This window comes from Rhinopithecus bieti, unplaced genomic scaffold (assembly GCF_001698545.2).
Source record: "Rhinopithecus bieti isolate Rb0 unplaced genomic scaffold, ASM169854v2 scaffold_3763, whole genome shotgun sequence".
NCBI lineage: Eukaryota > Metazoa > Chordata > Mammalia > Primates > Cercopithecidae > Rhinopithecus > Rhinopithecus bieti.
The window spans coordinates 2,053,724-2,079,739 of record NW_016804379.1 but is presented as its reverse complement, the minus strand read 5'-3'; the positions used below and the strand labels follow the sequence as shown (position 1 = coordinate 2,079,739).

General features: G+C 36.5%; 1 protein-coding gene across 1 annotated transcript in view; it reads left to right on the top strand.

Annotated features, from left to right (window-relative positions):
• Positions 1–18,656, top strand: part of MAEL (maelstrom spermatogenic transposon silencer) — a 37,935-nt gene extending 19,279 nt beyond the window's left edge. The window contains exons 6-12 of the mRNA XM_017867615.1: positions 640–764; positions 1,457–1,511; positions 1,637–1,778; positions 12,643–12,705; positions 14,253–14,385; positions 17,517–17,592; positions 18,109–18,656. Coding sequence (XP_017723104.1) covers positions 640–764; positions 1,457–1,511; positions 1,637–1,778; positions 12,643–12,705; positions 14,253–14,385; positions 17,517–17,592; positions 18,109–18,296 — 782 coding nt within the window. The 3' untranslated portion in view covers positions 18,297–18,656. The remainder of the gene's footprint in view (positions 1–639; positions 765–1,456; positions 1,512–1,636; positions 1,779–12,642; positions 12,706–14,252; positions 14,386–17,516; positions 17,593–18,108) is intronic.
• The last annotated feature ends 7,360 nt before the right edge of the window (positions 18,657–26,016 follow it).

The window sequence follows — 26,016 nt, the reverse complement described above, 5'->3', positions numbered from 1 at the left end:
TTGTATTTTTAGTAGAAACGGGGTTTCACCGTGTTAGCCAGGATGGTCTTGATCTCCTGACCTTGTGATCCGCCAGCCTCGGCCTCCCAAAGTGCTGGGATTACAGGCGTGAGCCACCGCACCCGGCATATTCTCTAATCTTAACCCATTAATTCCTTAATGTTCTGTGTAATCTTAATATCCTCACACTTTTTTATTTTCTGTGGGAAAGTTGGTTTAAATTACTTGGTCTTTTTGTCCTGTAAAGTGGACATCATCATATAACTTTTTTATAAAGCAATCATTACTATTAGGTTTTCCAGCCTTATTAGTAAAAAATTTATGAAAGGCAGCATGGGAGTAGTAAAACACTACAGGCCTGGTTACTGAACAAACCTAGGTTTAAGTCATGACTCAATTGTTTACCAGTTATTAAGTTACTAATTTCTCAGTTTCTCATACACGCACACACACACACACATCACATCATAGAATGGCTGTAAGACTGTGGGTTAAAATATGTAAAATCCTTACCAAAACAGCTTTGTACAGGTACTTAACTTTGTGTTACCCACTATCTTATTGTACCCCTACTTCCATACCTACCCCATAATATTTGTCTTGCTCAAAGTTTGAACTTCTCCTTTTTATTTCCCTCAGGTGATTCTAGTCACAAGATTCCTATTTCAAATTTTGAACGTGGACATAACCAAGCAACTGTGTTACAAAACCTTTATAGATTTATTCATCCCAACCCAGGGAACTGGCCACCTATCTACTGCAAGGTAATTTCAGGTTAAGAAGTACTTTTAAGGTATCAATTTATAATACCAAAAGATCCATAAAACAGAATTTTTGCCTGTGTACTTTTGTCTGTGTGTCTTAAACACACATTCATTTTGAATTGTGTTGAAGGTAATTAGGTGTAGTGCCTATTTTAAAAATGTCTCCAATTTTGGAGGGATTTTGAAGACTGCAAAAGCTAAACATATTTCTATTTTGGTAGAGTTCATGTTCTCTGAGTTCTTCTTTCTGAAATATCTGCAATATTTTTTACCCTTAAGAATGGATACTCCATTCTGTACACCTATCTTACCAAACAAGATTACCTTTTCTTCAAAACTGTCTTTGTAGCAATCCCAAGGTTTTAACCTTGCTACTTAGTATAACCATGAGGTGATTATCTGATCTTTTTCTGAACATTGATTTCTTCATTTGCATACCCTAGGTCTCCCTTGCTTCTCATAAAGTATCTTAACATTTCTGTATAAATGTAACTGACTAATAATAGCTGTAGTCTTTTCTATGTCAATTTTTTATGGTTTTCATTTTGTTGGCACAAACTCTTCAGTCTTTTTCCTGTGCCCCCTACCTCCTAACCCCACATTTTGAAAGGACAGCATTATAAGTCATTCAAAGTAGGAGAAGATACAAGTAGCTTTTTGTTTTGTTTTGTTTTGTGTTTTGCTTTCTCCAGTCTGATGATAGAACAAGAGTCAACTGGTGTTTGAAGCATATGGCAAAGGCATCAGGTAAGTAAAACTCTGGGTTGCTGCAGAAGTGCTTTATAATTAATATCTGTATTTGTTTCTAATTTGATATCTTCCACGTATCTAAATTTACTAATTGTATGTGTTTTTCTATTTACTAATGGAAGAAATCAGGCAAGATCTACAACTTCTCACTGTAGAGGACCTTGTAGTGGGGATCTACCAACAAAAATTTCTCAAGGAACCCTCTAAGACTTGGATTCGAAGCCTCCTAGATGTGGCCATGTGGGATTATTCTAGCAACACAAGGTATTGCTAGCATTTTTGTTTGAGTCATTTTGACTTCTTTTCTAAACTGGGAAAATATGGTAGGACTTTTTTGCCTTTTTATGCAATATTTTCCCATGAAAGCTTGGAATCATTGTATTTCCTTGAATATAAGATTTCATTGATAGTAAGATACATTGTTACTTGTGTATCACTAAAAACAAACCTGCCAAATAAACTGTTCTTTCTTATCACTTAGAATTTCTATACTGATGAAAGAATGTCCTTAGATTTATTTAGAGAGATTTTTATTACATAGAACTCTTGTACTTACATGTAAAAGAATATATAAGTGAAATCAATTGGCAAAAGTATTTTTTTATTTTGAGATAATTTTACACTTACAGAGAAGTTGCAAGAATATTACAAAGTTTACTATTCTCTGTTTCCTTAATTGCTAACATTTTAATACATTTTCTTTATAATTTTGTTTCTAAATATATATACAGTTTTTCAAAATCACTTCAGGATAAGTTGCTGTCATTATGCCTCTTTATACTGAAATACTTCAATATGTATTTCCTAAGAATAAGAATGTTTAGTCTACGGCCATAGCACCCTGAACACGCCTGATCTTGTCTGATCTCACAAGCTAAGCAGGGATTGGCCTGGTTAGTACTTAGATGAGAGACTGCCTGGGAATACTGGGTGCTGTAGGCTTTTACTGTGTGTGCGTGCACGCGTGTGTATATAGAACATTTATATTACCATAGTGTAATGATCAAAATCAAGATATTGAATATAGGACACAATACTATTATCTAATCTGAAGACCATATTCATATTGTATTAGTTGTTCCACTATGTCTTTTATAGCCAGACAAATTCTAGAGTCCAGTCCAAGACCACATGTTGCACTTAGTTATTTATCTCTTTAATCTGGAACGGTTCCTCAGTCTTACTTTGACTTTCATGATCTAGATATTTTTGAGTATAGGCCAGTTATTTTATAGAATGTTTCTCACTTTTAGTTGATCGGTATTTCCTCATGGTTAAATTAAGATTATGCATTTTTGGCAGGAATACCACAGAAGGGATTATGTGACTGCTCAGTGTGTCATATCTGGAGGCATGTGATGTCAGTTTGTCCCATTACTGATGATGATAACTTTGATCACTTGTTTAAGATAGTACCTGTCAGTATTTCTCTCTTGGAAAGTTACTGTTTTTTTACCATGTAATTTTTTTTTTGTTTGTTTGTTTGTTTGTTTGTTTGTTTGAGACAGAGGCTTGCTCTGTCACCCAGCCTGGAGTGCAGTAGCGTAATCTCAGCTCACTGCACCCTCCACCTCCCAGGTTCAAGCAATTCTCATGCCTCAGCCTCTCGAGTAGCTGGGATTACAGGCACCCACCACCACGCCCAGCTAATTTTTGTATTTTTAGTAGAGAAGCGATTTCACCATGTTGGCCAGGCTGGTCTTGAACTCCTGACCTCACGTGATCCACCCGCCTCAGCCTCCCAGAGTGCTGGGATTACATGCATGAGCTCCTGGCTTTTTACCATATAATTAATACATATTTTGTGGGGAAATACTTTCAAATTGGGTAGGTATTCTCTTCCTCAAACTTTCATATACAAATTTTAGTATCAAGTGCTGACTTTTGCCTGAGTCAATTATTACTGTCATTGTGAAAGGTGGTTTTTCTCATTTGATTGTTCCTTCTGCATTTATTGGTTGGCATTCCACTGTAAAAAAAAAAAGAAAGAAAAAAAAGTTTCTCCTTTTTACCCATTTTTTTTTTTCATTTATATGAGCATGGACTCATGGATTCTTATTCAATACATTTTAATCTATTATTGTAATTTATTTTTATGATCAAATTGTTCCATATATGGCCAGCGGGAGTTACCTTCAAGCAGGGGTTTGTGTGTCCTTTTGACATTGCTTCATTGCTTTCTATCTAACAGAGCTGCTTTGCTTTCTATTTGGCACAATATGTTACAGGCCTATCTTGTACTTTCTCTGTTCCAGCCCTGGATTAGCCATTTCTCCCAAGAATCTCTGGTTTCTTTTAGTGGAGCATAATATTTAGGAGATAGAATCTGGGTGGTAGGTGTGCTCATTTCTTACTAAAGTGTTACTGATTCTATATCCCCTTAGTAGAGAGCTAGGAAATATATGTTTGTGTGTGTGTGTGTGTGTGTGTGTACACACACTCTCCATACACATCTGTTTGTAGCTAGGTCTGTCAGTCTTTTTATCCATCTCTGTCTTACCATGAGTTCACACTTAACCTGTTATTTCAATCCAATACCATAGAGTTCTCTAGCTTTTTTACTTTTTAAAAAATTTCCTTTCTCTAAGAATGAGAACCCTGGCTGTCAGTATTTTTTAGAATTATATGGTACCATTATTTTTTTTAAAAGACATACAACTGTTTAGAGTTTGTTTATCATTGTTTATAGTCTGAAAGTATATAGTCAAAATACTTTGTTCAGAAGTATTTTTAGGTTCTTTTTTCCCCTTTCAGTACAAATTACTCTTTTGGAATATATTAATAGTTAAGTTCATTTGCTTGTTTGTATTCCATGTTCATATTCCATTTTTGCTAATTTAGCTTTTGAATGTCTGATACATTTCTGTTTTGTAAACAAAATAATATTCAGAAGAACTTTATTCTAGTTTCATTTAAAAAAAGCTTGTTAGGATTGCATTAAATTTATAAATTAACTTGGAGATAACTGAAATATTTATAGTATTGAGTTGTTTCCAAAGACTAGGGACATCTTTCCATAGTTCAAATCTACTTTTGTGTCTTTCAAATATGTTTTAAAATTTTCTCATGCAGATTGTGCATCTCTGGGACTGGCACATTTTGTAGGAGCAGTTTCTTGATAATTTTTTCTGTTTTCTATGGAAATTGGTTTTATTAGGCTTTCTAATTTTAATGAGGTAAATTTTGGTAATCTGTATGTTTCTAGAAAATGGTACATGTTATATAGCTTTTCAAAGTTATTTGTTTAAAGATCTGCAAGGAAGTGTGGTCTCTTAAAATTTTTTAAAATGTCATCTGTTTCAGTGGTTATCTTGTCATTGTATATTTGTGCTCTCATTTTTTTGTAAGCAAGTGTGTTGTCTACAATAGGATTTTAATTTATTAGACCTGTTTTCTATTCTCTTCCTAATTAATTTTGCTGTTATTCTCTTTGTATATTGTTGTTTTCTAGTTTTGGGGCTGGAAATGTAATTTATTTATCTTTTGCCTGATTTTTTAACGTGTTTAGTAGAGTGAAGTTTCTCTTAATCGTTGTTTTCAATGAATTACATAGATTATTGCATGCCATATATTCACTGCTATTTTAAATAAATTATGTCATTTTAACTCTCAACCACCATCTCTTTAAAACAAGGCTTTTAAATGTCCAAGTGAAAAGGACTTTCTGCATTTTGTTTCTTTTAGTAAATTCCAGTGCTTTTACATTGTGATGTAAAATGCTTTCTGGCATTTATAATATTTTTACTTTATGGAAGTTACTGGTATTTAGGGGATTTTTTTGCTGACTTAATGTTAGAATCAGTTTTTATGACTGTTCTCTTGGCATATGAGAATATACTTTCTTTTCAGGATATAGTATTTGAGATGCACACACATACATCATCTATATTGATTGTATTGTTTAGATTTTCTTTAGTCATATTTTATATTTTCATTAGTTATATTTTATCCAGTTGATATATCTTGTGTTGAGAGTAATCTCCTGTTATTGCTGTGTTTCTGTCTGTGTTTCATTGCATTTCCTGTAGTTGTAAGCTGCCTGCTGTGATATTTGATGCCTTAAAAGTTAAAGTTTGCTGAACCTTGATACAGTAAATTGATCAGGGGCTCATGGAAGAGTATTCCCTGTGTTCTTGCATGTTTAAAACTTTTTCTAACGGTTTACACAGTATTTCCTTGAGTTTCTAGAAAATGCAACTTCATTTTATGGCTTTGTGTGTTCCTGTTGTGAAATTTGGTCAGTTAATTCTCTTGGCCTTAGTTATCTTGGCCTTAGTTATGTGATCTTTTTGAATGGAGTTAGTTGATCATTTTGCCTGGAGACGACCTTAGTCTTTTTTCATTTTTAAAGTCTAATACTGTTACCGGGATATTTCTCTGAGTTTATATGCAGGTCCATTTTCTGAGACATTTGGTGAGCCCCTTCAATATGCAGAATCAGGTTCTATTTCTGGAGGTTTTTTTAGATCATAGTTTAATATTAGTTTTGTTCCACTGTTTAATGTTTCTTCTTAAAAGGAGTCCAATATATATGTATGTTTGATCTTCTTTGCCTTTCAGTCACTTTTTCTGACACTTTTTACTTTGTTTATTCTCATGATAGTTTCTGCTTTCTTCAGTTTCTCTTATTAACTTTACAAATGTATCTGTTCAGCCTTGGGCAGTTGGTAATTTAGTTCTTTTCTGTAATGTTTTTGTCTTTTTTTCCCCTCTTTTTCCTGAGTTAATTTCTTCTTTTTTGTTTATTTCTGTTTCTAGTTTTGAAGTTTCTCATTCAGGATGTGTTTTTATATTCTCATATTCTTTTTCAGGATATTTAATTTAACATGGAGTGGTAATTGATATGGTTTGACTCTATGTCCCCACCCAAATCTCATATGGTTTGGCTCTGTGTCCCTACCCAAATCTCACCTCAAATTGTAATCCCTGTAACCCCCACGTGTCAAGAGTGAGACCAGGTGGAGGTATCTAGATCATGGGGGCAGTTCCCGCATGCTGTTCTCATGAGATCTGATGGATTTAATAAGCATCTGGCATTTCCCCCGTTTGCACTCATTCCATCCTGCTGCCTTGTGAAGAAGGTGGCTGCTTCTCATTTGCCTTTCCCATGGTTGTAAATTTCCTGAGGCCTCCCCACCAATGCAAAACTCTGAGTCAGTTAAACCTCTTTCCTTTATAAATTACCTGGTCTCAAATATTACTTCATAGCCGTGTGAGAACAGACTAACACCGTAATGTTACGTTTTTCCCCTCCTTCATATTTTTTTGGGGGGTGGGGGTATGAGAAATTATCAGCTAAAGTGTTTTGATTCTCCTTTTCTGTTTTCTTTTCTTTTTTTTTTTTTTTTTTTTTTTTTTTTTTTTTTTTAAGGGAGTCTCATTCTGTCACCCCGGCCGGAATGCAGTGACACAATCATAGCTCACTGCAGCCTGGTATTCCTAGAGTTAAGTAATCCTCATGCCTCAGTCTCCTGAGTAGCTGGTACTACAGGCATGTGCTACCATGCCTACCTAGTTATTTTTCATTTGTCATGGAGACAGAGTCTTGCTGTGTTGCCCAGCCTGGTGTCGAACTTCTGGCCTCAAGCGATCTTCCTGCCTCAGCCTTCCAAATTGCTGGAATTACAGGTGCAAGCCATCATGCCTGGCTATCTTCTTCTTATAATAGCTTGTTTTCTTCCTATAATAGCTTTCTGTAGATGAAGATACATTGCTCCTTTGCATTTCTTGGACAAGGCTGATAATTTATGGGGAGGTTTGATTGAGAGTCTTTGTTCCAGGAACCTTCCTCTCTGTCAATGTGACAAAGTACAGGTTCTTTAATGAATGTTTTCAGGATGGTGGGAGTGTGGTTGTAGGTTCTTAGAATTTTATTTCCTGCATGATCTTGAATTTCCCCCTTTGCTTTTTTTTCTCCACCTAATTTCTAAAGGGCCCTTCCCCCTTCCTCTTTCACTTAGCACAGCACTTGCCTATAGTCAATGCTCTGATCTACTAGGACTGTTTGAATATTTATATAAAGAATGGGCTTCCTCATTGTAAAAATGATTTTAATTTAATCTTAGGCTCTCCATTTTCTTTCTTCCCCACAGTTTTTTCTGGACTCTGCTCCATATAAAGGTTGGGGTAGGAGACTGAGAAATTGCTCCATTGGAAATTACAGTTTTCATTTTTCTATTTATAGACAACTGAGTTTTGTAGCGTTCTTCTAGTTATGCTGCAGGTGGAGATTTTGTTTTCCCCACGTTTGTTGTTCTTGTTAATCTGTAAAGCTTATGAATGATGTGTTAAGATATTTGGATTTATGTACCATTACCTCAGTTACAGGCTGAAGTATTTCTGAAATTTCACATTGAGTCATTCGTTGTCCATGTTTTTATACATTATTGTCCTCTGTGCCATTAAGAGTGTTGGCGATACAGCATTTCTTAAAAAAGAACTCCACTGTTGTCTCTGGGGTTTTGTTCTAAGCATACCCTTTCTGCAAGTTTTGATGCCAGTTCTTTCTTGATCTTTTCAGAAGGGGTCAAAAGAAAGTTTTCAGGGACAAACTTAATATGTCCTCAAATAATCTTTAAATGGTTTATTGACTAAAATGTTGAAGGATTGCAAATGTCTGGTTACCATCAAGATTAATAATTAAATTTGTACATGGTTAGGCAATGGCAGCTATTTCTAGACTGTCAAATGTACATTGTGCAATACCTTCAATTGTAAAATGCATTCTAATTTTGGTTAAAATGTGAAGAAAATGTGTTTTATAATTGAAGAAATACATTATTGAGTTCAGCAGAGTAGCTATGCTCTGCAACAAGATTAGAGTAGCTCTAGTTTAAGACATTTGAGGTCCATGCTGTGGGATTTTGTTAAAGGTAAAACTCTTACACAGTACTGTAGGCACTTTACTAAACTTCTTTGGACAGGATGGATCTACTTTTTATTGAGCTTCACAACATAATAAGATTCAAATGTATGATATTTTACAAGGGAGTTTGGATTGTCGTGTACAATAGAAACTGTTAGAGTCTGTTAATATAAGCAAATGAAACTTATTACAACCACTGCTCTTAAACGCTTACTGAAAGACCTTAAAGTTGGTAATAAATTTGTGGTAAATGTTTTGTCTAGTTCTAACAGAAATGGGTAGGTTTTATATTGGTGAAATTGAGTACAATTAGACAATTTGAATATTAGAATCTTAAGTAAACAGTCTGTTAATAACATGCATTTTAGAGGCTAGAATATTTATAACTTTTATAGATCCCCTATTCTCCTGATGCTTCTTGTCATAATTGTTCTTGGACTAATTCACTGTCTATGACTTGCTGACTAAAACATGGTAGCCTTTATTTCATCAACAAATATTTATTGAGCACCTCCTCCGTGCCAGGAAATGATCTGAAAGTGAGCAAAATTAATGTGGTCCCTGCCATCAAGAAGCTAACAGTTAAGTAGGAAAGAAACATACAGTACATAATAAAGAAAATTATAATTTTAGCTTGTGGTAAGTGCTAAGAAGAAAATCAACAGGACACTCTAACAGAGAAGAATGTATAGAAAAGTAGACCACTTTATAGAATGGTCAAGAAGACTTTGAGGTTGTGACATTAGAACTGAGAACCCAAGTGGGAAAAGGATGCAGCCATGCAAAAAATGGTAAGAAGAGCACCCTGGACAGAGATAGAAAAACCTTGAGGTAAAGGCTTGGTGTTTACTAGAAATTGTTAGACAGTCAGTGTGACTGTGGAGTAATGAGTGAAGAGGAGAATGCACAAGATGAGGTTGAAGCAATGAGGGGGGGCTCATAAACCATTAGAAAAATTTTAAACACACAAGAACACAGGGAGAGATGGAGAGGAATAGATCGATTTAAGATAGGTTAAAGTCAGTAGACCTTGCTGATGGACTGGACCCAGAGAGAGAAAATGGAGAGAAATAATGAAAGATGACACCCAGGTTTCTAGTGTATACTACTGGATAGATGGGGAGGAGAGGAGCAAGGTTACAATGTTCTGAGGTCCTGGTGAGGCATCACATCCAGAGATAGCAGGCAAGCAACTGTCATCCTGCTAGAGCTCAGTGAAGCAGTTTGGGTAGTGTCAGCATTCTTTTCACTATGTGCTGGGCACTGAAGATACAGTACAGGAAGACAAGTCTTCTGCTTTGATGGACCTCACAGCATGTACATGAGATCACCTCAGCAAACAGCAGAAAGAGAAGAGAACTCAGCACAAGCCCTGATGAGCTCTGATAAGTTAAAATGTGGGCAGAGGGTTTTCGAAGTCTCAGTACCTCTCAGCCTGTAAGTGTTGCTATGTTACACAAATCATAGCCATCATCAGTGTTGATGAGGGTTGAAGAGATGAGAAAAACTGGGATTTGGGATTCTGGATGTAATAATTTCATAAATCCATGTGAAGTATTTGGTCTTCTTTACCACTCTATAAAGTACTCTGCCTTTCTACACAATCTTATATATCCTGTGAGGGCTATTAGTTTGCTTTTGTTCCCTGGATTATCTCATTCTTCTGGATTGTGAGTTGTGGTCTCCCTGTTTTGTTCTTTTTCATGTTGTGGGCTTTTCTTGAATGCCTGATTATCCTTGATTGTGTTCATATTTAGAAATGAGGCTACAAAGCTGAGTGTTCCATATTGTTCAGTGGGGATTGTTAACTCATGAGGCTTTCCTGTAAGGAAAGCAGACAAGAGAGATGTTTAGTTGGAGTCAAAATCCTAAATGCTAGAATATGAAAGGCTTTGCTTTAGGGTACCAGCAGCCATTCTTGCTGCCTGGTTTTCCAAGAACAGTTTACTTTTTTGCATGGGGGGTCAGGGAAGTAGACTATTCCTTTTACAGAAGTTCAGCCTCGTGTCTTCCCTTTCTGTTCTGTGAGTAGAGACATGCTCCCAAGTCCAGAGCCTCTTCAGAGTTCTGATAAGCAGACCTTCTTCTGCTGTTAGCCTCTTGAGCACTGAAGACTGTGACTTCTTCCAGCTTCATCAGTTACCATTTATTTTGTTTATTTGCCAAAGATTTGTTAAAATCTTTTCTATGGAGGCCTCTTCCTGCCTTTTTCCTTTATTGTGGACATCTACCATTTTTATTCTTTGACTGTCATCTTCACAGGGTCTTGGGACCAAGAAGAGATAAATTTGTGCATGTGTTTAATTCACCATCTTGAACCAGAAACCCCAGCAACAGTAGTATTAAGAAATGCAGTTTTATACTTTATCACTTTAAAATAGTTTTTCTTAGTCCAATTTAATGAGCTTTAGATACTTAGCAGGATTGGAACTGCTCTTGTACGTAAGGCACTTGTATGGGAAAATTTCTGTGGGAAATATGGGAAAGAGTGACACAGTCATCCTTGGCCTCAGAATCTCCTGTCCAAAAAGACTCTAGTGTGAAGATATTAGTTGTGTATGGTAAATTCTGGTAGAATTTCAAAAGAGTTTCAAAAAGTTTTGAAAAATCATATGCAGAAGAAGTCACTTAAGTGTTGTAAGGGTTTAAAAACTATTAAATACTATATGGAATAAATGTTTTATTTGTTTCTTTTGTGAAGATAGAATTTCTTAGAGCAGAGATTTGGGTTGAAAGGGAGACCTTTCCGATAAAAAATGGCCTGAATAGTGACTCAGAGAAATGAAAGCCTGCTGGGCGCAGTGGCTCACGCCTATAATCCCAGCACTATGGGAGGCCAAGGTGGGTGGATCCCCTGAGGTCAGCAGTTTGAGACCAGCCTGGCTAACATGGTGAAACCTTATCTCTACTAAAAATACAAAAATTAGCCAGGCGTGGTGGCACATGCTTGTAATCCCAGCTGCTCAAGAGGCTGAGGCATGAGAATCGCTTGAACCTGGGAGGTGGAGGTTGCAGTGAGCACAGATTGTGCCTCATATCTAAAAACGCAATTAAGGATAATCAGGCATTCAAGAAAAGCCTGCAACATGAAAAAGAACAAAATGGGGAGACCACAACTCACAATCCAGAAGAATGAGATAATCCCGGGAACAAAAGCAAACTAATAGCTCTAACAGGATACAGAAGATTGTATAGAAAGATAGAGTATTTTATAGAGTACTGTGCCCAGCCAGTTTAGGGGTTTTTTGTTTTCTTAATTTTTATCTTTTGCCGGTACATAGTATGTGTATATATGTACATAGTTTGTGTATTGTTTTAACCTAAGGCTTCATGTTACAGTTTTGTGAACTACCACATTTATTGGATCACTTTTCTTTGGAAAACAGTGGGAAAATCTTAATTTTATTTTTAAGTAGTCTTCCATTCATCCATGCATGAAATAACTTTCATCCAGTGCAAATAATGGACTTTTTACACTTTTACCATTTAAAGTGTTGATAATTTTAAATGAAGACTTTTGTTAAGTTTAGGCAAGCTTTGTATTGTACAAGTAGAGCTGCTCTGAGTCTTAATAGACTGTGTACTCATTGGAAAGATACACAAGTTTATAGCAGCTCTTGTCATGAAAGTGTGCTATTTTAGTGTTTGTAACTTTGTATTGACTTACACAAATTATTTCCGTCATTACCTCACCAACATGACCTCCTGAGATCTCCATTGAAACACCACCTTTTCAGTGTTACCTTTCATTGACACTTTATCTAAAATGTTGTTCCTCCCAAATAGTATATATCACCTTTTTATTTTTTCTCCTTAGAGCTTTCCCAGTTTTCTAATTTATTATGTATTATGCTTGCATATCTTTCTTGATCTGTCTTTCCCACTGGAAAGTAAGTTTTGTGTGGACAATAGTTTCTGTTTTTTCAATACTGTATTTCTAGTGCCTACCACAAGGCCTAGCAAATAGTGTACATTGAATAAATGTTTGTTGAATGAGTGCATGTCACTGATGTGTCAGAAGCACTCATTTTATTTCAAGGTAAAATTTGACTGTATGGTTATGTGTAGGTTGTGTGGTATCACGAATTTGTATCAGAGAAGGTAGCATTAAAATCTGTTTTTTAAAAATCTTTGTGTTAAATTTGAAGTTTTAATCTTTAAGTAACCTCATTTTTTAAAAGATTTCAGATAGAAATCTGGCATATAAAACCTTTAAGCAGTGCTACTTCAGTTAGAATATTAAAGTCCTTTTTTTTTATACAGGTGCAAGTGGCATGAAGAAAATGATACTCTCTTCTGTGCTTTAGCTGTTTGCAAGAAGATTGCGTAAGTTGGGGAAAGGAGTTTCTTCATAATACTGTATTCTGATTAAATTATTCTGTGCCATTTTGCTTGCTATTGCTTTGGCAGTCGGGGTAACTCTGTTTCCACAATGCTCTTTTAAAACAAAGGGGGTCAAATCAAAACTCCAGTGAGATATTATCTCACCCTGGTTTAAAATGGCTTATATCCAAAAGACAGGCAATAATAAATGCTGGTGAAGATGTGGAGAAAAGGGAACCCTCATACACTGTTGGTGGGATGTAAGTCAATACAACCACTATGGGGAACAGTTTGGAGGTTCTCCAGAAAACTAAAAAGAGAGCTACCATATGATCCAGCACTTCTGCTGCTGGGTATATCCCCCAAAGAAAGGAAACACATTGAAGAAATATCTACACTCCCATGTTTGTTGCAGCATTGTTTACAATAGCCAAGATTTGGAAGCAACCTAAGTGTCCATCAGCAGATGAATGGATAGAGCAAATGTGGTACATACACACAATGGAGTACTATTCAGCCATACAAAAGAATGAAATGCAATTATTTGCAATAGCATAGATGGAACTAGATGTCTTTATGTTAAGTGAAATAAGCCAGGCACAGGAAAATAATCATCGCATGTGCTCACTTATTTGTGGAATCTGAACATCAAAACAATTGAACTCATGGAAATAGAGGGTAGAAGAAATGATTACCAGAGGCTAGGAAGGGTACTAGAGGGGTGAGGGGGAAGTGAGGATTGTTAATTGGTACAAAAAAGTAGTTTGAATGAATGAATTAGGCCTAGTATTTGATAGCACAACAGAGTGACTATAGTCAATAATAATTTAATTGTACATTTGAAAATAACTAAAAGAATCATTGGATTGTTTATAATACAAATGATAAATACTTGACAGGATGGATATGCCATCTTCCATGATGTGATTACTACACATTGCATGCTTGTATCAAAACATCTTATGTAGTCCATAAATATATGCACCTACTATATACTCACAAAAAATAAAAATAAAGGTGGTTTTGTACATCATATTACTTTTATTTTCTGTCCATGTCACCTCTTCTAGCAATATGGGTGAACCTTCAGAACCACTCCCTTATTGGGGTACTCTAACACATAGGTCTTTTGTTCTCATTTTGTAGTGAAAGTACCTGGAGCCCCAGATAATCTGGGTGCTCTGGTAGCCCAGTGGGTGATATTAGTTCAGAGGATAGATTAGTGTTTATGGTTGTTGTCTTATTTCTGCCACTTCCCTCTCCTTGCCTTAAACGTTTGGGAATCGTAGTAATCTTTATCTTCATTGCCATGCCCTTAAAATGAACCTAAAATTTTATCTGGTAATCAAAAGATTGCTCACCAGTAATAACCTGTTTTATTATATGTATTGCTGTTTGTTTATATGTCTTCTCTGAATCACCAAATTTATTTTTTTCCCAGTTTATAACAGTATCTCAGATGCTTTCTTTTTGTTAGAGATTTTAAAATACAAATACTTTTAGGTGAATTAAATTAGATTCTGATAGTGAGATTTTTATTTCTTTTAAAGGTACTGCATCAGTAATTCTCTGGCCACTCTGTTTGGAATCCAGCTCACAGAGGCTCACGTACCACTACAAGATTATGAGGCCAGCAATAGTGTGACACCCAAAATGGTTGTATTGGATGCAGGGCGTTACCAGGTAAGAACCTGACTTTTAAGAGCTGCTGGTCTCTTTAGCTGTTCTACTCAATGTGATTCTGGCCAACAGCTGTAAAAGATCAAGCCTTTGTTTGGTTCTTTCCCTCCCCTTAAACATTATTTTGAAGTCCTTCATGGAATGTCAAAAAGTTCCTAATCCAGTTGCGTCTAGTAAAATTCTTTTTTCTCTGGTATATTTCCTACCAATTTAACAAAGTTTTAAGAAAGTTAAAACCAGTATTTAGTCTTTATATAAAACATTTCCAAAGATGTATTCCAAAAATTAAATATCTGAATGTAAGTAATATAAATATTCTGAACATCTACTTCAAAAATGTTTAAGACCTGATTTAGGATTTGATTAAAAGCTGTCTAATTTTTTTACCACCTTCCTTCCCTCTCTGCTGTTTACTTATTAGTAGGCTTCTAAACCACCTAAGTACATAGCAGTTAAGAGTATGGGCTATAGGGTCAGAATTCCTGAATTTTATTTTAGGTTCTGCTACATACAAGCTTTGTGACTTTATGCACAATACTTGAACTTTCTGTACTAATTTTTTATTTATTAAACAAGAACAATAATGGGGGCTAGTATTTGTTAGGATTAAATGCAGCAATATATGACAGTACCAAGGCCTTCCTGCCTTAGAGCTTAATAGATATTACATAAATATTGTTATTTTACAATAAACATTTAGTGAAAAGGAAACTCAAAGGCAAGAACTACTGATAAAAACAACTAGATTCATCCTAGTTAATTATGCTGAACAAAAGAAGCAGTCTCCAAAATTACGTACTTTAGAATATACTGTATGATTCCATTCATATGACATTTTTTTGAAGACAAAACTATAACAAGAACAAATTAGTGGTTCCCAGGGGATAGGAGTGGTGGGAACAGGGTGTCTATAAAGGGATTGAGCATGAGAGAGGTTTTTGAGGTGATAGAATGGCTCTGCATCCTGATTGTGGTGTTTACACAAGTCTGTACATAATGTTAAACTTCATAGATGTGTACACCAAAAAAAAGTTTTACTGTGTGATAATTTAAAAATAAAAATGAAGGACTTCAGATCTCTCCATATGTACTCTAGGCAAGACCCTTCTCTACCCTCCCTTTAAACCTTTTACCCAGTGGTTCTCAACTCCATTTCATGTCCTCCATGGGACATCTGACAATGCCTGGGGGCATTTTTGGTTGTCACATCTGGGGAGGGGGTGCCCCTGGCATTTAGTGGATAAAGGCCAGGAATGCTGTTAAGCACTCTATCTGTACAGGACAGCCTTCCACAACAAAGCATTTTCCAGCCTAAAATGTCATTAGTGCCCAGGTTGAGAAACCCTACCTTAGTTTCATCACCGCCATCTGTATTCACATCATCAGAATTAATCTCAATAACGTGACTTTTCATTGTTTACATCAGTTACTATAGGAAGCCTAGGACTCTTAAGATTCTTTCTCATCTCCCAGACTCATCTTATTTGGCTGGTCCTATTTCCCAGCCCTCCCCAACTCCTGAGAAACCTTCCTGTTGGTTTTCTCAGCCTTAGTTATCAGCAGAATTTCAGATATCTTCAGTCTCTTTGGGGGAAAGTCTATTTACCTTCTTGGTTGTAACTAAAACTTGACCCTCCTCTAAGGACACTGCTTCTCTATTAGCCTTTTCAAATGGTGACATCTTTTTCTTCTTCATGTGTCATGGGCCTAGATTTGAAGTAGTTGTCCTTGATTGTGGCTTCCAGACTTCTTTATACAGTCTCGCCAAAATTCCTAGGCATTGAATTTCCTGCCATCCAAGATGTAGTACCTGTTTGGAGTCAGCAGACTCCAAGTGGCCCCTTTTTGGAGTCAGTAGACTCCTGAGTTGGTTCCCCTCGTTCTTAGAGCAACACCGATCCAGAAAACTGGTTTTTCCATCAGAATTATTTATTTCAATTTCCCTACACATAGTCCTTCCAGCTGCCTAACCTCTCAGTTCGACTTCCTCTCCTTCAATAATCCTGTCTTCTACCAAACAATCATATCCTGGACCCCAGTGGTACCTCCTTCATAATCTCAATTTCAAACATCTCCCTCTCAGACTACCACCATCTTCTAGTACCCCAGTGCCAACAATTATTTAGTCTCTACTGGGATATACAATTCATTTATGCCTCCACTGTTTTACACTCCCTTACAGGGCCACTTCATTGCACAACTCCAGGGCACCATTCACGCTAGTAATGCTGTAGCCTTGTGTCTCCTCCTTTACCACCTTTGTCTCTACCCTTCACCTTCTTCCTTCCCAACTCAGATTCCTTGGCCTATCTTTTCCACTGCCTTGCATGCACTGTCAACTCCATTGGCCCTCTTTTTTTCATCATACTTGACAGATACTAACCCTGATTACATCTAACTCTTCACCTACTCTCCTCGTATACCTGTGAAGCTAAATGCACCTGGAAAGGAACTACCATGCTGACCGATCTTACTATTCATCACCACCAACTTCAAGGGGCCTTTAATGTTGACTGACAGATACCCATTTCTCTAGTCTGATTGATTTCCTACTCTCCTAGACAGTTACTTCTCACTACCTTTTTCCTTCAAATTTTATCATCTCTTCCCTTACCTTTGCTCTAGCTGATGCCTTTGCCTCCTACTTCTCTGAGAAAATAGAAACAATTGGGAGAATTTTCTACATATTCCTATGACTCATCTACCTGCATCTACCATATCCTCTGCTTTACTCCTATTTTAATGAATGAATTTTCTGTGTTCCTATCTAAAACCAATCTGTCCATGTGTATGTTAGATTTCCTTCCCTTACCACTCAAGGACGTGGCTTCAGTAATTTTCCCCTCCTATATCATCAGAGATGCACTCTGTTCTAATTCATTATCAGCAAACGTGCTATAATCTCACTTAAAAAGAAAAAAAAAGGCAAACCCTTTTTTACCCTGGAATTCCTAATCTCCCTCCAAAGTCTATCCTATTTTCTCCCCTCTGTGCAGCAAAATTGATCAGACATTGGAAAAGTATTTGAGTGTTAGTTTGCATTTTTAAAGAGTAATTTGAAATTGAAGACAGACCATCCAATAATTGATAAGAAATAAACATTTTTCCCCCTGGTATTTTCCTGCTACTTACAGAAGCTGAGGGTCGGGAGTTCAGGATTCTCTCATTTCAACTCTGCTAATCAGGAACAAAGATCAAACACACCCATTGGTAAGCACCTTCTATTTTACAAAAATGCACCTAAAGGATGTTAGAGCCTATTACTAAGATCCCAGGGTGTGGTATTTAAACAGTGATATCTAAATTAGCTTTAGGATATAAGGCACTTGTTGAATTGAAGGTTTTATTTGGCATTAGCACCTTAAACAGTTTAGCTATGTACATTTTTGGGTCACTTGGATATATTGTAACTTCTCAGAATTTGTTAGGGCATTTAAAAGAAAACTTGTTTTTCTTGTAGCGGCAATAGCTTTATAGTTTTGATTTTAATGATACCTTTTGTGGGGTGAGACACTTTAAAAGCTCGTGACATGAAATTTCAAGTGGTGCCTAAAGAATTTCAATTAAAAGTTTCTTGGGCTAAAACAAAACATTTTCTATTCTTGATCCATTGAATTATGGCTTAGTGAAAGGCCTACAGTAGGATGAGTCAGTTAATTGAGGCATCTCTTTGTAATAAAATTATAAAATTGCTATATTTCTTTTCTCGTATTTTCAATATCCCAGGTGACTACCCATCTAGGGCAAAAATTTCTGGCCAAAACAGCAGCGTTCGGGGAAGAGGGATTACCCGCTTGCTAGAGAGCATCTCCAATTCCTCCAGCAATATCCACAAATTCTCCAACTGTGACACTTCACTCTCATCTTACATGTCCCAAAAAGATGGATACAAATCTTCCTCTTCCTTATCTTAATGATGGTACTCTTTTCAATTTCTGAAAACGATAGCAGGCCCAAGTTCCTTCTTACTACAGTCATATTAAACAGATCACATCAATGATAAATGTCACTACTATAAAAACTACTTAATTTGTAAGGAAATTGTTTCATAGATTTAAAAAAATTGTGGTTGGAGAGCATCTTGGCATTTGTACTTTTTTTCTTGAGGGATTGTTCTGCTTCCTGGCTGTATGATGGGTATATCATTAAAGTTTTGAGTCCTATACGAACAAAACTGACATTTTTAGAGTTGTACTTTTGGGAATGTTATAGATTGATAATTATTTCCCCTGATAATAAAGGTATTGAATGTCTGTTATGAAAGTGTTCTAAAATAGTGTTTATCTGTTTCTTCCTGTCATGAAATGGGATTCTTGCACTATAGACCTGCAGGCTGTTTTTATTGCAAATAACTAAGAAAATTCTTTAACAAACACAGAGTTTTGCTACCTTAAAAAGTTTTTGAAATATACTTACTTTGGCAAAAGGAGTCACTTGAAAGATGAGAAGGCAAAATTAGAAAGGTTATGTAATTTACCCTAAATCACATCACATGGCTAGATATTGAATGAATTTCTCATCCGTTGGACCGCAAAGCAAGCAGGTATTATATTGAGTCAGGTGTTCACTCTGTGACTGACTTAAACTGGTTTATTATTCTCAACTTGGGGTAATATATAACCTAGAATGAGTAAAATAGGTATGGTAACCCCTTTTGCTTGAAACCACAAGCCAAGACCACACATGACATTGGCAGAGGCAACAATTTGATTTAAGTCTGTCTGACCCCAAACTCTGGTCCCTCTGATGACAGAGAATGACTGTCCTGGGCCTCTGGTTTTGTAACCCGTATTTTCCTTTACTAACTGTTGAATACCTACCTTATGGATGTTTTATATGTGTCATCTTAATTAAACCCTTATTACCACTCTGAAGGAGGCGATACATTTTAGAGACCAAAAAATGTTCAGGTCACATAGCTCCTAACTGAAGGAACTGTTGTTATTCCAAGTCAGTCTGACTCCAAAGACCATGTTCCTTTTTTTTTTTAATTGGCCGACCTTTTGTATAGATCATGTTCCTAATACACTATATTGTCCTCCATCTCACATTCATCTGTTTCTGATACCAGATCTTTGAAAAAGAACAATTCATAGACTCAATTTATATATTATACTTTCTAGTAGTATATTTTTCTTTAAAAACTTCATATCCAAGCTTTAAAACCATTGTGTCTTTCTTAAAAATCAACTTAGACCAGGGGTGGTGCCTCACACCTTTAATCCCACCAGTTTGGGAGGCTGAGGCAGCAGGATCACTTGAAGACAGGAGTTTGAGACCAGCTGAGGCATAATAGCACAACCACAGCTATACAACAAGTTAAAAAGTTAGCCAGGCATGGTGGTGCATGCCTGTAGTCCCAGCTACTAGGGAGACTGTGGTAGGAGGATCACTTTAGTCCAGGAGTTCAAGGCTGCATTGAGCTGTGATCATGCCACTGCACTCCAGCCTGGGTAACAGGGCAAGACCCTGCCTCTAAAAAACTAATAATAATAACTTTGAAAAACTCACCTTATTAATAATTGGGTGGAGAAGATAAGGAAGGCTTAAAATATTCAGACTCATGACTTCAGATGCCTAAGTCTTGTTCTCTGTCACCTGAATTCAGTCCTCTGTGAATTGTTCAAGTTAATTTTTTAATTTAAACAATAGTATTGGTTATACTTTTGAGGTATATGTCAAATAAATGAAAACAATTCAATAGGCCCCAGGGATTTATTTTAAGAGAACAGCTGGTCTTTCTCTTCAAAGAAATTCAAAATCCCCAAACTATATTTTAGTAAAATTCAAACCCTGTCTCCTCTTTAAAAAAAAAAATCTTTGGCATTGAATTTGAAGTATTAATTACCCTTCAGGAAGACTAGGTGAGTGATTGGTATACTCATGGATATCCTGGTTGACAATGGTTTCTGCCCTCTCTAACTCCAGTAGTATTTCCTTTGTATTATCTTACAACATTTAACTGTTTTTAATTACAGCTATTTTGGTTCATGACATTATCTCTTTTTCTCAATTGCAAACTTTGTGGTGCCCATATTTCTATATGAGAGAGTGTTCACTACATGTTAGAATCAATAGTTGCCAGTTTGAGTAATGGAGAAGGGATGTCAGAATTTCAAAGCCACTTCATAAGGTAAAGCACTACATGAGAAAGGGAACCAACTTTATTGTAGACTCCATTCCCTTTCTTTTCCTCAAAATTAAGTGGTTAGTTTCATTTGTTCAGTAAAAATGTTTTGAGAGTCTGTTAAATGCTGAGTTAAAAATACTAAGATGAATAAAGATGTGGCTCCTGATCTCAAGGAACTCACAGTTGAATGGGGGACGTAAACAATTACAGTGCATTAGTAAAAGTGGTCTTAAGTATGAGGAGAGATGTATGTAAATCATTGGAATAGAATTGAATCTATTCCAGAAATAAACTCATATATCTGTGCCAAGACCATTCAATGGAGGGAAGAATAGTCTTTAAAACAAATAGTTCTAGGGCAACTGGATATCCACATGCAAAATAATGAATTTAGATAGGCTATGGTTTGAATGATGATGTCCCTTCAAAATTCATGTTGAAACTTAATCCCCAATGCTACAGTATTAAGAGGTGTAGTCTTTTGGAGGTCTTTGAGCAGAGCCTTCATGAATGGGATCAGCACCCTTGTAAAAAGGCTTGAGGTTAAAGGAAGCACACTCTTGTTCTTCTGTCCCTTCCACCATGTGGGGACAGTGTTCCCTACAGAGGATGCAGCAACAAGGTGCATATTGGAAGCAGAGAGCAGCCCTCACCAGATATCAATTCTGCCACCACCTTCATCTTGAATTTTCCAATCTCTAGAACCAAGGGAAATAAATTTCAGTTCTTTATAAATTATTCAGTCTGAGGTATTTTGTTATAGCAGTACAAATGGACTAAGACAGGACCCTACCTAACACAAAAATTAGTTCAAAATGGATTAAAGACCTAATGTAATAGCTAAAATTATACAACTGTTAGAGGAAGAAAATACAAGTGTAAATCTTCATGACCTTAGATGAGGCAACAGTCCCTTAATAGGACACCAGCAGAACAAACAAAAAATAATTTGGAATATATCGAAACAAAAAAAGACAACCCAGTTTCTAAATGGGCAAAAGATTTGAATAAATATTTCAAGTATCTGTTCCAAAGAAGAAATACAAATGGCCCATAAGCATACAAAAAGATGTGCAACATCATTAGTCATTAGCATAGGCATATCAAAACAAAAGATACTGCTTCACACTCACTAGGATGACTATCATCAAGAAAAGGAAAATAAGTGTTGGTAAGGATGTAAAGAAATTGGAACCCTCATACACTGCTGGTAGGAATGTAAATGTTCATAGCAGCATTACTTGTAATAGCTCCAAAATGGATACAACCCAAATAGCCACAAACTGATAAATAAGTAAACAAGAAGTGGTATATCTACACAATGGAATATTATTCAGCCATGCAAAAGAATGAAAAGTCATTTGCAGCAACATGAATGGAACTGGAGGCCATTAAATGAAATAAGCCAAGCACAGACAAATGCTGCATGTTCCCACTCATGTGGAAGCTAAAAAAGCAGATCTGATGAAGATAGTAGATTGGTGGTTACCATAGGCCAGGAAGGGGAAGGGCATGGGGGACATGAAGGAGCAAAAGGAATATAAATGTATTTATTACCACTGAACTGTACACTTAAAAATGGTAAAGATGGTAAATTGTATGTGTCTATTTTACCTCAGTAAAAAATATAGACTGGGTAGGAAGATGAATAAAGTATCAAGATGACTAGATCAATGGATTGGAGGTAGGACTGAAGGATAGATAGATATGTTGTGGTACCAGGGGGAGTGAGCTAGAAAGACAGGAGGTGGTAGAGAGTGCAATGCATGAAATTAAGATTATAGAACGTCACAGTTACTGATAATGAGATAATCTGGGTATTGTTTTATGAATGAGTTCCTGAGGGAGGTAGAGAACAAGATCATTGGAGGAGAGGTATTTAAGGAACTGAGAAGTCAGCAGTGAAACAGAATAGAGAATCCAGAAATAAACCCAAATACTTACATCCAACTGATCTTTGACAAAGGAAACAAAAACGTAAAGTGGGAAAAGGACACCCTATTCAACAAATGGTGCTGGGATAATTGGCAAGCCACATGTTGGGGAAAGAAACTGGATCCTCATCTCTCACTTTTTACAAAAATCAACTCAAGATGGATCAAGGACTTAAATCTAAGACCTGAAACTATAAAATTCTAGAAGAGTACATTGGAAAATCCTTCTAGATACTGGCTTAGGCAAGGATTTCATGACCAAGAACCCAAAAGCAAATGCAATAAAAACAAAGATAAATAGCTGGGACTTAAACTAAAGAGCTTTCGCATGGCAAAAGGAACAGTCAGCAGAGTAAACACAGAGTGGGAGAAAATCTTCACAATCTATACATATGACAAAGGACTAATTTCCAGAATCTACAACAAACTTAAATTAGCAAGAAAAAAAAATCCCATCAAAAAGTGGTCTAAGGACATGGATAGACAATTCTCAAAAGAAGATATACAAATGGCCAACAAATATATGAAAAAATGCTCAACATCACTAATGATCAGGGAAATACAAATCAAAACATTATCATAATGGCCATAATCAAAAAATAAAAATAGATGTTGGTGTGGATGCAGTGAACAGGGAACACTTCTACACTGCTGGTGGAAATGTAAACTAGTACAACCACTATGGAAAACTGTGTGGAGATTCCTTAAAGAACTAAAAGTAGAACTACCATTTGATCCAGCAATCCCATTACTGGGTTTCTACCCAGAGGAAAAGAAGTCATTATACAAAAAGATACTTGCACACACATGTTTATAGCAGCATAATTTCACAATTGCAAAAATGTGGAACCAACCCAAATGCCCATAATCAATGAGTGGATAAAGAAACTCTGGTGTATATATGTATACAATGGAATACTACTCAGCCATAAAAAGGAATGAATTAATAATGGCATTTGCAGCAACCTGGATGAGATTGGAGACTATTATTCTAAGTAAAGTAACTCAGGAATGGAAAACCAAACATCATATGTTCTCACTAACAAGTGGGAACTAAGCTATGAGGATGCAAAGGCATAAGAATGACACAATGGACTTTGGGGACTCAGGGGGAAAGGGTGGGAAGGAGGTGATAGACTAAAGACTACAAATTGTGTACACTGTATATTGCTCGGGTAATGGGTGCACCAAAATCTCACAGATCAGCACTAAAGAATTTACTCATGTAACCAAACACCACCTTCTCCCAATAACCTATGGAAATAAAAACTTTTTTTTTTAAAGAAATGAGAGGTCAGGATGTTGGAAGAATCATCTCCAGGTACATTGAAATTACCAGTAATTAAGACTTGGAGAGAGTGGTAGTATCCCAGAAGCCAAAATTATTGAGAAAATGGAGGGTGGATGTGGGGTCAACCCAGGGGTTGACAGGTGACATCAAAATGAGGGTGATAGGTGTTAAAATCTGATGACATGAAAAAGCTGAGAGTTTTAGGGAGAAGGAAGATAGAAAGTAACAGTGAGAAACAAGGAGGCACTATCTCACCTCCAGGCCCAGTGGTAACAGGGGTATGAGAAAGAAAAACAGCCAGTACTTGAGAAGGCTTCGAGGGAATACTGCTCTCAGGAAAGAGCCAGATTTCACTTTTAGCAAGCAAGTGAAGGGAGAAATCAGAAAAATGCTTGAGGCTGGCCACGGTGGCTCATGCCAGTAATCCCAGCACTTTGGGAGTCTGAGGCAGGCGGATCACTTGAGCTCAGGAGTTCAAGACCAGCTTGGGCAACATGGAAAAAAACTCCATCTCCACAAAAAATACATAAATTAGCCGGGCATGGTGGCATGTGCCTGTAGTCCCAGTTACTGGGGAGACTAAGGTGGGAGGATCACTTGAGCCTGGGAGATTGAGGCTACAATGAGCTGAGATTGCACCACTGCACTCAGCCTGGGCGATAAAGTGAGTCTTTGTCTCAACAACAACAGCAACAACAACAAAAAAAAGAAAAGAGAGAAAAAAGAAAATAAAGAAAAATGGTTGAAATTAAAGCAGTTTTGCTGATAATGAACCATACGTTGTAGAGGGCATGATAGAAGGGTTCAGGGATTGGTTAGGAGAAGAGGCTGCAGTAGAGATGTACAGAACGTTAGGGAGATTTGGGTGTGGGAGATGAGCAGTGACTTAGGAGTCTGGTGATTCTTGTGGTAACTGATATAAACAAAGATAAAAGACATAGGAAAGTTGGTCCTGGTGGAGTCAAAGAAGATAGTGATGTTAAGGTTACGATTGTTAGCAGACTAGGAGTGAGTTTCTGTGACTCTTCACTCGTGACAATGAGATTAAAGAGGATATGGGAGTTGTGCTCCTAGAAGCAGTACAAATAGTTCAAGTAGACCTCTTTTGAGGGAGAGGTCATCACTCTAAGCATGTCTGCCTCATTTTGACCCCTGTAGATGGACTGAAGGAATTTTAAGGAAGCTGAGAAGTTGGGTATGGATGGCCTGGGAGTCGGGGGTAGGTACAAATAGCACTGCTATCATTTGTCTGAGCCTAGGGCCAGCAGCAAAGTAGAGAGCCTAAGCCTCAGACTTCTGCCTCTCAGGGAAGTGAAATTGTATCAGGTTGGTGGCAACCCTTGGACACTGTCAGAAACAGGTAACAATCCTCTCTTAAGAAATGTCCATTTTAGTTTCCCAAGATTCCTACAGATTAAAATCAAGCAGTAAGCTCATTAAACAAAGCCTTAAAAAAGGTGACACACTGTGAGAGTAGAATCAGCAAATAATAGTTACCCACTCAAGACCTGCAGATACTGAAATTGTCAGACATAGAAAATAAAAGAGATATGCATGAAATGTTTACATAAAAGACTTATTCACAAAGAAGAGCAAACAAGTGTATTTGAAGAACAAGAAACAAAAGGAACTTCCAGAAATAAAACAAATTAGAATTTGAAGTGAAAAAACCCATGATGGCAAGCTAATCACAGCTGAAAAGAAAATTACTGTGTTGGAAGATAGTTCTGAAGAAATGTAGAAAAAAGAGACAATGGAATGGAAAATAAGAAAGAGATGTTAAGAGATATGAAGGAAAAAGATGAGGTTTAAGAATAGAGAGATGGATGAGACGCTATATTTAAAGAGATAATAGCTGAAAATTGTAAGAAATAATGAAAAACATGAATCCTCAAGATAAATATTAAAACCTATCCCAAAGATATTGAAGGGAAAATTCATTAACACCAGAGTAGACTTCGAAAGCAGCCACAGAAAAATATCACCTACAAACGGACAATGACAGGAAACTCTGGCAGCAGTAAAGTCAGTCAGGAGATGTGAAATAATATCTCCAAAATGTTGAGAGAAAATAATTATCAAACTAGAATTGGGTACCCAGTAAACTATCTTTGAAAAAAGAGGACCAAATAAATACATTTATAGATTTAAAAATCTGTTGCCACCAATTGAACTAATAATAAAGGACTTCTGAAATTATCCTAGAAGGACAGTGCATGATGAGATAGCAAGGATATAAAATGGCAAACATGTGCAAATGTAGACAAATATTGTTTTAT